Below are 12,609 nucleotides of genomic sequence, written 5' to 3'. Positions count from 1 at the left end.
GTTTGAGAAAAAAAATCATTATACATTAATCTTTGAAAACCACAATATCACGATATTTTGAACAGTATTTACAGTTTTATCATTTAAATCATATAACTACTTTTTTGTGAAATATTGTCCTTATACTGACTTGCTTTTAAATAAATGAAACTTGATTTGATATTTTATCATATATGACTCCAGAAATTAAGTGTGCCTTATAGCATTTTTTAAATGTTTAATATTTCTCAAAGTGACATTTTATAATGTGACAAAGGATTTCTATTTCAAAATGTTCTTTTGAACTTTTATTATTTACACATTCAAAAATATGAAGCAGCACAAATGTTGTCAATATTGCTAATAAGAAGTGTTTTCTGAGCAGCAAGTTAGCATATTAGAATGATTTTTGAAAGATCATGTGACACTGAAGACTGAAGTAATGATGCTGAAAATTCAGTTTTGCATTTAGAAAACAGGTATTAAAAACGGTGATAATATTTCATAATATTACTGATTTTACTGTGTTTTTGATCAAGTAAATGCAGCCTTGGATTTTTTATTTTTTTTTAACCATGAATAAATCTTACAGTCTGGCCACTGTTTGAATAAAACTGCTTGAACAGCAGATGTTTTCTAACATATCAGTGGAAAGTGAAGGTGCCAGGTGTGGGGACTGGATTGATCAGTCCAAAAATGTCTGTCCTCCCATCACACTGAAAAGAGGTCATCTGCTGACAGCTTAAAGGATTATGGGTAAAATGAACTTGATGCAAGCTGCTCTGTCTCTGTAGAGAGAGGTGGAGGCACAGGACGTCTTCCCAGACCTGATAGTAAACTCACGTTTTTTTCTTTCTTACAATGTGAACAACATGAACATTTTAAAGATGTAAAGTGGTTAAGAGCAGTTTTTATTTGGTTGTTCTGAGCAGAGGATCTAAAGATGTTGGGTTGGATGGGTTCACTCATTAACAAGAGCTGGCTGGAGCGGGATCACCCTGCACTTCATCAGGACTGCAGGAAAGCTGGACTGATGGTACAGCAGGACTGTGTGTGTGTGTGTGTGTGTGTGTGTGTGTGTGTGTGTTGAAATCAGACCAGCGTGAATAGAGGTTATGTAGTCTCAGGGGTTTCTGTGCTCTAGGAGGATTAGATATGCAGCGTGACTAGTGTTTGTTGTTGGGTCAAGACTGATTGCTTGTGCTGCTATGCAGTGTTCACTCAATTTCAGACTTTCTTTTTGGACTCAGACTTGTGTTAAATCAGCCAATGACCCTTTGTACTGTGACAGAGTGGTTTTCTGAGCACTACATAATAGCTCAAGACTAAATATTCAGAGAGAGAGTTATCTTGTTAAAGCCTTTGTTTTTCATGCTGCTGTGCTGGAGTGGCTAATGTCTGGGTTTCATCATAAATTTGAAAAGTTTCTATTTTCATGGCATTTAAGCACACCAGCATAATTTTCAATATGTGATATGTTTGTGGTATTTGATCAGAAACAGTCATTTTGTGAAAGCAATGTAAAACGTAATAGAAAAACAGTAATATTGTGAAATATTATTACAATTTAAAATAACTGTTGTCCATTTCATATGTTTTAATATAATTTATTCTTGGGATGTAAAGCTGAATTTTTACATCATTACTCCAGTCTAAAGTGTCACGTGATCCTTCATTGTAAAATCATTGTAATGTGGTGATTTTTTTTTTCTTTTTTTTTTTTTAATCAATGCTGAAAACCATTGTGCTTCTTTCTTTCTTTCTTTCTTTCTTTATTGATGTTTTATTTTCCAGGTTCCTTTGAATAGAAAGTTCTAAAGAACAGCATTTATTGTACTGCCTTTAAAAAAACTATTCAAAAAAGTAAAACGTCCGCTTTTGTTCGCTTTTAGTCTCCCCACCCATTTCTATTTTTGGGATGAAATATGACCGCTACACGTTTTTGTTCTTTTCATTCAAATACGTTTGCGTTTGCATGTTTATGCAAATGCTAGCAAATTTAACACTGACAGTGGCTCTCTAAATCTATTATTGTTTGCTGGATGAAATACTGTAGATTATGTGACACTAGTAAATACTGCCATTCTCCGGTCTTTTTTTTTGTTTGTTTGTTTTTTTTGCTGTTTTTGTAAGCAGATGTTTAATAAGCAGGTCGGGTCTGTTTGTAGAAGACACTATTAGTCAGTTAATTATTCTGTGTTCAGGTTTCTAATCCTTGTCTGTCAGTGCGACCTGTGGCTCATCACTCTAATCTCATTTGTTGTTACACGATTGTTCATGACCCTGTAGTTTGTTGATTGGAAAGCGTCTGGTCACGTGACTGCATGAGAGACATGCTGAGACTGCTGCAGCATTTCTGTTTGTTTTAGCCACAGTCTTGTGTCATTTTTTGTTTTTGTTGTGCAGGGCAGTATGGTAGACGTCTTGGACTTTATACTGCGCTTTGCTACATGCCTTCTGTCATCTGACTGATACTTTATACTTTTTTAGCCAGTCAAAGTGTCTTTTTGCTGTGAAATCTTTGTTGATTTTTTTTTTAAGTAAGTGCATTAATAAATTTGTTAGTAATTTCAAAATGAGCACTTATTGAACTTAAGGCTGTACGATTAATCAAATGCAATTGTCATGCGCATTTTGTTAGTAAAGCTGGTTCTGTAATCAACAGTCGAATATCATCATCACATGCTTTCAGATGGAGCAGCATTTACTACACAGAGCCCTAGTTCACTGATGCAGACGATTTTATTGCGCAATTATGAAAAAGCGATAATGACAGCTGTTTGCACAGCTTGTCAGTGAACTACGGTTCTGTGTAGTAAATGCTGCTCCATTTGAAAGCATGTGAAAATACCACATTTAATAACATATTTTTACTCCAAACTCACTTCATAACGTCAGTCGAGTCGAGACTTCTGTGAGATGATGCAGCTTCTTACACAGAATAAGGCACGCAACATGTTTCTTGGTATTCTAAGCAGTGATAAAGGCATTGCATTATAAATATACTTTATTTTAATGAAAATTATAATAATAATAACTCAAGATAAACCATATGTTGTTATAATCGTGTTTTTATTAGTCATGTTGAATCAATAAAAGCAGTTAAAACGTCTATTTATCCAGCTACAGCTATAGGCATCTCCTGGGTTTCTTATGCGAGGCGTATTTGGAGTTTCAGCGTGAGAGCGCCTTCTAGCCTTTGGATGGAGATTTACTGCTGATCACAGAACTGTGGTTCACTGAAAGATATGCAAGAGAATCAGCTGAACATAAAACTAAAACAAAGCTCATACAAACTTTAAAAAATAAAATGTATTTTAGGTTTCAGAAAGTTCAAAAGGCTCAGTAAACTCTTCTATTTAATATATATATATATATATACTGTATATAATAGAATTTTTCAGACTATTATTATTATTATATGATAATATAAGGGTTAATACAAGGTCAATGATTAATTTTATTCTTTAAAATCTCCATGAAAAATATACAGCTTTTTCAGGTCTCAAATGTTCATTAGTTGGGTGTTTATTGGATGTGGTCTGTGTTTACAGCCGGTCCAGCGGTGTGGTCTGCTTGGCCCTGCGGTCATGTACGGTACACGAAAGACCTGGGACGTCGGCCACACCCCCTGCCTGCAGGAGCTCTGGAACAAAGACCTCTCATTGGATGGTAAGCAGTGTCAAATGGGTGGACTACAAAACTGGTGTGGCAACATTCTTCTGAGGATAGTTTGAATGTTTGAGTGTATGTAGGAGTTTGGAGATACACAGAGTAGGTGTGTGTTAGTGTGTAAGAGAGCTCAGTCATCGAGGAGAGAGCAAGGGATGCGTTCTTACCTACTGACAAGGAGCAACACAGTCAGACGTTTCCAGACCAAACGGAGAATACTAAGTGTTCTATCCAGGTACAGAAGGGCAAATCTCCTTGAACACAAGGACTATTGGTTGTGCCAGGAAAAAAATATGTATGTGTGCTAATGGGCTCTGTGCTGCACAGGACAAATATAACAACAGGCACAGTGATTGTGTGAGAAACAAAGAACAAAAAGGACTAAAACGGGAGGCAAACAAAGAGGAAAATCAGGGAAATGTCTAGCGGCTGGTTTTTGCAGTGATGCAGTGACAGGTTTGCATTCAGTCTGACACTCTTCTGCGAAAGCGGCTCTACTGCTGTGTCATCGTAAACCGCACCGGCGAGAGGCTGCACGTCTCATCCGTGAGTGTGACAGAGCTGTTTGACAAACAAAATGGTAATTGTTGTTTTTTTTTGATAAGGTTCAGGGCTGCATTGAAATCCAGGTTAATGCATCACTCGCAGCTGGCTGTTATCTTATCATTAGTCAATGGTTTCTGTTATGCCTGCAGGACCTTTACCAGATTGATGTGTTGTCTGCGTAGTCAGCTATTAAGGGTTACTTGTCCAAAAAATTTAATATTCTGACGTCATTTATCCAACCTTCATGTTGTTCCAAACCTGAAGGACTTTATTTCTGCCAAGTAACACAAACAGAGAAATTATTAACCATTTTTATGCAGTAATGTTGAATAAGGAGCTGTGAAGATTCAAAATTGACACAAAAGCTTCAGAAAAATATACAAAATGTCTGTAACACCAGGGGTGCCTGCTTTTTTTTTTTTTAACCAAAAGGTTAAAAAGGTGAATGTATGCTCATGTTAATTAAATTCTGAAAAAAATAAAATAAATAGTTTGTTTAGCATTCATGTAAATATTACGCATTTCTATAACCCCATTTTTGGACCAATCAGTGAGAGCAGCAGTGCACCTGAGCAGAACGAAGGAGTGTCCAGACAGGTTTTAAAAAATAAAAATAGCACCAATCTATGAAATGGACAAATACGTCCATCTAGTGCATGTGAGGGGGGAAAAAGGTAGAAAAACACCTCTCAAAAAGAAGCCTTTTGTGAATATCCACTTTCTGCGTTCTTAAGTGTTTCGAAGCTGCTTTAGATGATTCAGTGAGAGAGCGGTCAGAAACACAAATCGATCCAGACCTTTTTGAAAAGCGAAGATATTTCAAATCTTCTGAAATTGTACAGTGGTTTCATGTGAGAAACAGACTAAAATTGAAGCCATTATTAACTGAAGATCTTGACATTGGCTCTAGATTTGCTCATGAGATGTCCAGCAAGTGAACAAATAATTTTGAGTCAGTCTGTTTCCCTCGCAAAGCCATTGTGGGTCAGTATTATTTCTATACTATAACAGAATTAATAATATTTTGAATTAGCTTTTATTTTTAGTCTAGTAACATTTTAGTAATTTTGTGCTTTTGTCATTTTTACAGTTTTTTTTTTTTTTTTTTTTTAATGTTACTATTTGTTTCATTTGTATTGTTTTACTTCAGTTTTAGTTTTAAGTTTTTTATTATCTAGTGCTTCAACTTTAGTTTTTAAGTCCATTTTGATAATATTAATAATTGACAATATTTTTTCTATTTTAATTTTTTGTAGTTTCAGCGAGTTCCCTGGATATCCTAATGAGTGATGGTGAGGAGGAGAGCTCCTTCCTCTCGTTGCCCAACTCTGTCCTTCAGCGCCACTGTTTGACCTCTGACCTCTCTGAAACAGCCACCTCAGAACAGCAGCAGCTGCTCATACAGGTGTGACCCTATAATACTACTCTAGTATTAACCTGGGCAATTAATATTACAATTATTAAGGGAAGCATCACTGTTACAACTGCTTATAACTGGGTTTAGGGATTTACTGCAACACATTATTTTCAGATTATGTATAGTAAAATATTTACAAGGTTTTTTTTTTTTATATACTTTTATTTAGCAAGTATGCATTAATATGATCAAAAGTGAAAGTAAAGACCTATATAATGTTAAAATATTTTTTATTCCAAATAAATGCCTTTTTTTTCCCTTTTTTTTCTTTTTTTACTTTCTATTCATCAAAGAATCCTAAAAAATGCATCCACACTGAAGATTTGCCATCACAGGAATAAATTATATATTTTTTAAATGTATTAATTTGAGATTTAAACACAAGGATGCACAAAAAATATCAATGCTAAAAAGAACTGCCAAAATAAAGGCTAAATAAAAATAAAAGAAATGCACACATAGGATCGCTGCTTAGCAGGGCTGTCAAAATGGCTGAAAAATTAAATTAGAATTTTGTCCTTAAATGTTATCAAAATTCGAATTGTATTTGAATTTAAAATGCATAATTTCAGTTAGGGTAAAGAAAAGCTTTTGGCGTTTCTCCTGAGGCCACAAGAGGGTGCATCGAGCATAAGATAACATGACTATCTGTGAAAAAAGTGCATAATGTTTAAAATAATGTTTTTAAACCAATTATAATTAAGTTGCATAAACAACTATAAATAAAACAGCATCCATGTATGTATTCATAGTTTAATACAAAGGGCTGAAAGCCAATCACACAGTGTACATTTTGCATTTAAAAACAGGAGTTGCAGGGCTGGGGGAAAAATATTCAGAGTTCTGTATCAGCCTCACCACAAGGATGTGCTGTTTCTACATGTACTTAGCTTTGATTTGAAAAAACAGCGCATCCTTGTGGCGCGGCTGATACAGAAGAGCATATACAGCATACGGTGATATGGAGAGACACAGAGGAGACTGTTGACAAAGGAATTGTTGAATAAAGTCATTATTTTTGCTTTCTTCGCTTACAAAAAGTGTTCCCGTCGCTTCATATAACCCAGATTGCACGTCTGATGGCAGATGGAGTATTCTGACGACAGCTTTCATACCTTTTTTGGACCTTGACACTGTTATGGGTGGAGTATCCCTTTAAAATGCAATGACTCTTACATTGTCATCGCATCTCTTGCGCCACTGATAAGTGCCTCCTTAACGCACACCTAAAATTTGAATGCAGCGTTTTTGCATTCGAATGTTGAAATATTCGAAATTTGAAATATTTATATTTATTTTTATTTATTTTTTGACAGCCCTACTGCTAGGATTGGATTCACATTGAAGAGTTACTAACAAAGTAATTTATAAACAAGTGTAAACATTGAAGTTTGTCAAGTGAAGAGTTTATTGTTTTATTCCAACCATTACTCTTGGTCGAGGCTTGTGTAAATGCATTAGTTGAAACTTAGTGCTCCTTTACGTCAAAACTAGGCTAAGTTGCGCACAGCTGGTGAAACCAGCCCCTGGTCCCTAGATATGGCTGGAGTTACATAACATGATCCACTGTTATTTAGTGAAGCATTAGGAGTGCAGTCCTCCTCTCTTTGATCTCCAAGGGTGGATAAACATCTCTGAAAAAGACGATCTGGAGGGAGATTTGAGTGCGCTGGAGTTTTCAGTCTTTTCAACATACCGTGAGCACAGGAGAGATCCGATTGGCTGGAGATCACATGTGTGGTGTGTCCCAGCCGCAGCTTTTCAGTGCATTGATGGCTCTTCTCAATACAAACAATAGTTTAGACATGGGATAGTTTTGTGTACGTGCTGCTCTAGATCTATCTGTGTTGACCAGGCAGTGTTATCTGTGAAGGTGCATTGATTTCCAGTCTAAGGATTTTAAGACATTAAATCTTCAATTATAGCTTCATCTCAATGAGTTGGTATGTGCACATTTTTCCTGATATTCGAGGTCCAGTTATTTTGTTTGATTTGCTGTTTCAGAATTTGTCCATAATTGACACACCACTGATCTTTTTGTTTTCATGCTTTTCTACTCTCCTTTTTCTTCATTTGTGTGTCTCTGTGCTGCCTTCTCACCATTTCACCTGCACAGAAGGTTACTTTGTCCTGTTCCTGGACGTCTGCCTACGTAATTCCCTCTGATTCTTTCTTTGTGCTTAGCTGTGAGCTACTTTGCGTTGTTCTGACGTCATCTTTACAAAGCACACTGTACTGCAGTAAAGTCTCTTATGTTCATAGATCCACCCTGTTTGCTTAAATGTCTCTATTAGAGGTTTTGTAGTCATCTGGGTATCCAAGGTAGTTTGTGCCAGTAGGAATAGTCACCTGCCCATCAAGCTTTCTTGTGAAGTTGAAGGAATAGTTTAATTTTGTCTTCATTTACTCTCATTCCAAACTGTATGATTTTCTTTTTTTCTGTTGATCACACATGTCCTGGCTGTTCTTTGTGTTACTGCTAAATCATAAAGTGATACAAAAAGGAGTAAATGATGCTTTTTATTAATTGTTTTTTTTTTTTTTGCATGAGCACTTCTAAGAAAAAAAAAAAAATCAACCCATGTTTGACCTGCCCCTTTCCTCTTTAAACGTTTGTAGTTTTTCCCTCATAGTTGAGGTTGTGTAAGGTTCTTTAGCAGGGCTGGCTGGCATTCATGGTTTCTTGTGTGTTTGTGCAGACGCTGCAGGAGAGAGTTTGTGAGTTCCAGGCACGTTTGCGCAGCGAAGACGCCACAAAAAGACTCCTGCTACAGCGACTGCAGACACACGACCACCAGCTCAACCAAGACATCCACCAGAACGAGGAACATTCGTCCATTAACCAAGAACCTCAAGAGCAGCTCAGACTGCAGGACAGCCAGCTCAACCAAGCTGTGTCACCTACAGGAGAGAGAGAGAGAGAGTCCTGATATGAGATATAAGTAGGTTGAGTAATTTTTTTTTTCTTTAAAAAAAAGCATGTTGGACTTGCTTTTCAGACTGTAGAAACGAAACATAATTACAAACATTATTAATATAAATATTTTATTTTAATTATACAATTTATATTTCTTAATATTTTTCTTTGTTTATAAATAAAATTTTAATAAATATATTTATTACATATCTTGTGACCTAAAATTAGAAAAAGCTGCTTGCTTGTCATAAAGTGTGTGTGTGTGTTTGTGTGTGTGTGTGTAGGTGTGAGGAGCTCTAGTGTTTTGACACAGAGGCCTGTGGATTTTCCCAGTGCTGTACATGTGAGTAAAGTTCACTCACAGGAGCAACTGCAAAAAGACGAGGGAGAACAACTCACTCTCATTACAGGGCTGCGCACACAGGTACATTAAACACAAACAGCCCCACACACACACACACACAGAGAGAGAATAGAGCTCAGTTTTCCAGCCAGACTCACAAGAGCACCACCAGATCATTTACATTCCTCAGCCACCATGTATTGTGACCTTTTATGCATTGATACTCATTGTTTCTGTCTGGTTAGATTAAAATAGATCGATACATCATGAGGGTGGATGCATGAAACTTACTGACTCATTTTTGTAAAGGGATTTGTCTGAATAATGCTGTTGGTTTGTGGTTTTGTAGGTCAAGGAGCTGGAGGAGAAACTAGTGGATCAGACGCAGGAGGTGGAGAGACTGCGCTCTGAGCTGGTGAGACTGAATTATTAGGGACGGGGCACACTCAGTGCCATTGTATGAATCACCTGATCCTGGTGGGCTAAAGACACCACACTTGTGTGAACCACATTTCTATTGTTTAATAAAACCTGACCTGACATGATTTAGTTTTATGATGGGAGGGGAGGGAGTGTTAACCTGGTGATCTAGTTTTGTTTTGTTGATAGCAGAAGAATGTATGCCTTCAGCCCTGGAAGATTTACAATTGGCACTGAAGTGTACTTAACTGTACTTTACAACTTTGTCCCCCAAAGAAAGCTAAATATAATAAAACCTCACCCTATTTTGGAAAAATAATTTACATTTATTTAATGCATTAAATAAAAAGAACTGTTAAGTTACTCAATCGTTCGAAAAATTACTTTCACATTTAAAGAAAAAAAAGACAAGGATGCATTAAATTGCTCAAATGTGACAGAGACATTTTTAATGTTACAAAAGATTTCTATTTCAAATAAATGCTGTTTTTTTAACTTTCTATTCCTTAAAGAATCCTGAAAAAAATCGATTGTTTCCACAAAAATGTTAAGCAGCAAAATCTGTTTTCAACATTGATCATAAAATGTTTCAGAAATAAATTACATTTTAAAATATGGTCATATAGAAAACAGTTACTTTGAAATATTTTACAATTTTACCGTATTTTGGATCAAATAAATGTGTCCTTGGTGAGCATAAGATATTTCTCAAAAACATGACTCATATGCAGTGCACATATTTTTACTATGAGTGTCATTACTGTAATGAACTGTCATATTAACTGATCCAAATATATTCACACATTGAAAATTCTTTAAAATCTCTTTATTTTTATTTATTTTTTTATTAATGTTTTCCCCCCCAGTATAAAGATTACTGGGAAATGGAGAGACTATGGGTTAGAATTTGCCAATAGTAATTATAGTTAGTATACAAAACTATTAGAAGTCAATAGTAAGTCCTCATTTAGCTAAGTTAATGTTTTTGTGTGTGTCTAGGGGGCGACAGATCTGGAGAAACAGCTCGAGGTGCTGGAGAGTGAGAACCAGCGGCTCAAACAGGAGCTGAGGGCCAGTCAGACCCAGACCACCTGCTCTACTGGCCACTGCCCACACAGCCAGGTACTCACACAGCCATGAATCACTGTTGTTTCTGTACTGAGATCATAGTTACTTGAAGGTATAAATGTTGTAGTGTTTCACAGCTGTCCTGTAACGCTCCTCTCTCTGTCTGCATCTGTCCCAGGATGTGGAGGCCCTGCGCGGAGAGCTGTGTCGTAAGGACGAGGAGTGCCGCGAGCGGGAGCGGCGACTGGCTGCGCTGGAGCAGCAGGTGCAGGAGAGGACGGGTGCAGTAGTTCAGCTGCAGCAGCAGCTGGAGGAGGCGGCGCAGCGCAGACAGGAGCTCCAGCAGCAGCTGGAAGAGGCGTCATGTCTCAGGAGCCAGAGCGAGGAGCAGCTGACCTCTCGACTTCGTGATGCTGAGGAGGCTCTGTCTCGCCAGGCTGCTCTGACACCACAGGTCAAGGTGAGAGTGTGCTAATGAAGCAGTAGTCGTCTCATTTTAAAGCCTGCTCTGTCCGGAGGTTGCATTTGTCAGCTGCTGATGTCATCGAGGATGTTTCATTTAAGAAACATAACCTATAATATATAAATGACTGTTATTCCTCATGAGCCGCGGATTACTGTAGTTTCTTTCTTACTGTGCATTGGAATGGTTATTTTTCTTAAATGATACATCCCAATGACATATACGGCTAACAGATATGACCCCCAAAGAATACAGGCTTCAAAATATTGACATTTATATTGAGATATTTGAAATGTTTTAAGAAAATGCAATCTTGAAGTTCTATTATAGAAACTTTTTGCAGAAAATGTGTTTAGTCTTCCTTGCATTTTTGTTAAATTAGTTTACAAATTTTAAAATTTAAGTTTTCAAATAAAGCAAAAACTAATAGTGTAGCGAATTTAAAGTAGAAAAAAATATTTTCAAAACAATTCTTCCTAAAAAAACAGTAATATAAGGCAGTTAAATCAAAAGATCACAGCAGTGAGTGATAACCTAAAAAACTGTTTTATATAAATAAAAATAATGCAAAAAGGTACGAGTCTAATACAGATTTTTCCAAATAAATAATTTCTCTATATGTAATGCTCACCAACTCACTCAGCCAAACTTTAAATAACTGAATGTGGTTTACTATTTTTATTATGTTTTTGATCATTATAGCTTTGAGCAAAAGAGACATCTTTAAAAAATATAAAATCTTAATTATTGGAAATTTTTGACTGGTAGTGTAAATAAAGCAATAGACATTTATTCTAATTAAGAGAAGATTCGCAAATTGGCTCCAGAATAGCAAACATAGTATCTGGCATTATTTCCTTGTGTGCAGTATATTGTGTAGTCACCTCTATTATCACTTCAGACTACGCATACTCTCTTCACATTTTCAATAAAAAATACTGAGAAGTCACAGGGCACTCGCTATTAGGAATGCACCAAATATACTAATTCTCTGCCTCTGACCAAACATAAGATGCACTTCTCCTAACTGAAGTGATTTAATTTTCCTGCAGTATGTAACCAAGACGGTTGAAGTGGAGTCGGCCCAGTGTAAGCAGGCTTTAATGGAGGCTCAGGGCCGTAATCAGGCGCTGCAGGAGCAGCTGAGTGTTCAGAGGCAGCTCCTCAGAGAGCTGGAGCAGCAGCTGCATGAGTCCCAGAGAAGCAGCAGTCAGCTCCGCCAGCAGGTACCACACTCACTTCCTGTGTGCGCTGTTTTGAGTGTCTGAATTATCATGTGGCCAAATGCTGCTCAGATCTGACCCTGTCTGTGATGGTCTGTTGATATCTGATCTCATGTCTTCTCAAAGGCCAAGTGGTTTGGTGTAAGTTTAATAGAATCCTATGAAATCCTTCATATTTTCCTCCCCAAATTGTGCGTTTCGCTTTTAAATTGACAGGATTTTAATTCATTTAACTCCATAAGCATCACACATGATTCAGTATGTTTAGTAGATGAAACTGTGCCACTCATTCGCACAGAATTCAACCCAGAACATGCAGACTTCATATTTACATAGCAGTCTTTAAGATTATTTGATTGATTATTCAGCCCTAATTTTGATTTATTCATCCAACATTCCACATTATACTGTAAATTCCATGTTTTCTGACTGGACTGCACGATTCTGTCTATGGTAATCACAAGGCTGTAGTTTCAGGGCTCTCTGATATCGGTGTTGTGACAGAGCAGGTTAACGGCTCTCTCTCTTCACTTACGTTTCAGCTGAGGACGGACCGCGGCC

At 36.9% G+C, this 12,609-nt stretch overlaps 1 protein-coding gene across 11 annotated transcripts in view; it reads left to right on the top strand.

Annotated features, from left to right (window-relative positions):
- The window catches only part of kifc3 (kinesin family member C3), a 43,280-nt gene that overhangs the window by 18,384 nt on the left and 12,287 nt on the right, over positions 1 to 12,609 (top strand). For 4 of the 11 annotated variants that reach the window (XM_042743516.1, XM_042743513.1, XM_042743514.1 and 1 more), the window contains exons 2-9: positions 3,534 to 3,651; positions 5,454 to 5,602; positions 8,314 to 8,521; positions 8,816 to 8,955; positions 9,224 to 9,289; positions 10,294 to 10,416; positions 10,541 to 10,822; positions 11,878 to 12,051. In XM_042743516.1, the coding sequence (XP_042599450.1) occupies positions 3,570 to 3,651; positions 5,454 to 5,602; positions 8,314 to 8,521; positions 8,816 to 8,955; positions 9,224 to 9,289; positions 10,294 to 10,416; positions 10,541 to 10,822; positions 11,878 to 12,051 (1,224 nt within the window). In that variant the 5' untranslated portion in view covers positions 3,534 to 3,569. Of the gene's footprint in view, positions 1 to 3,533; positions 3,652 to 3,719; positions 4,232 to 5,120; positions 5,182 to 5,453; positions 5,603 to 8,313; positions 8,522 to 8,815; positions 8,956 to 9,223; positions 9,290 to 10,293; positions 10,417 to 10,540; positions 10,823 to 11,877; positions 12,052 to 12,609 lie in introns of those variants that run through there. The other 7 variants (XM_042743524.1, XM_042743518.1, XM_042743519.1 and 4 more) reach the window with 5 other exon arrangements.

This window comes from Cyprinus carpio, chromosome B18, assembly GCF_018340385.1.
Source record: "Cyprinus carpio isolate SPL01 chromosome B18, ASM1834038v1, whole genome shotgun sequence".
Classification (NCBI taxonomy): Eukaryota; Metazoa; Chordata; class Actinopteri; order Cypriniformes; family Cyprinidae; genus Cyprinus; species Cyprinus carpio.
Note: the sequence above shows the minus strand (reverse complement) of the source record. Positions and strands in the feature narration are given on the sequence as shown.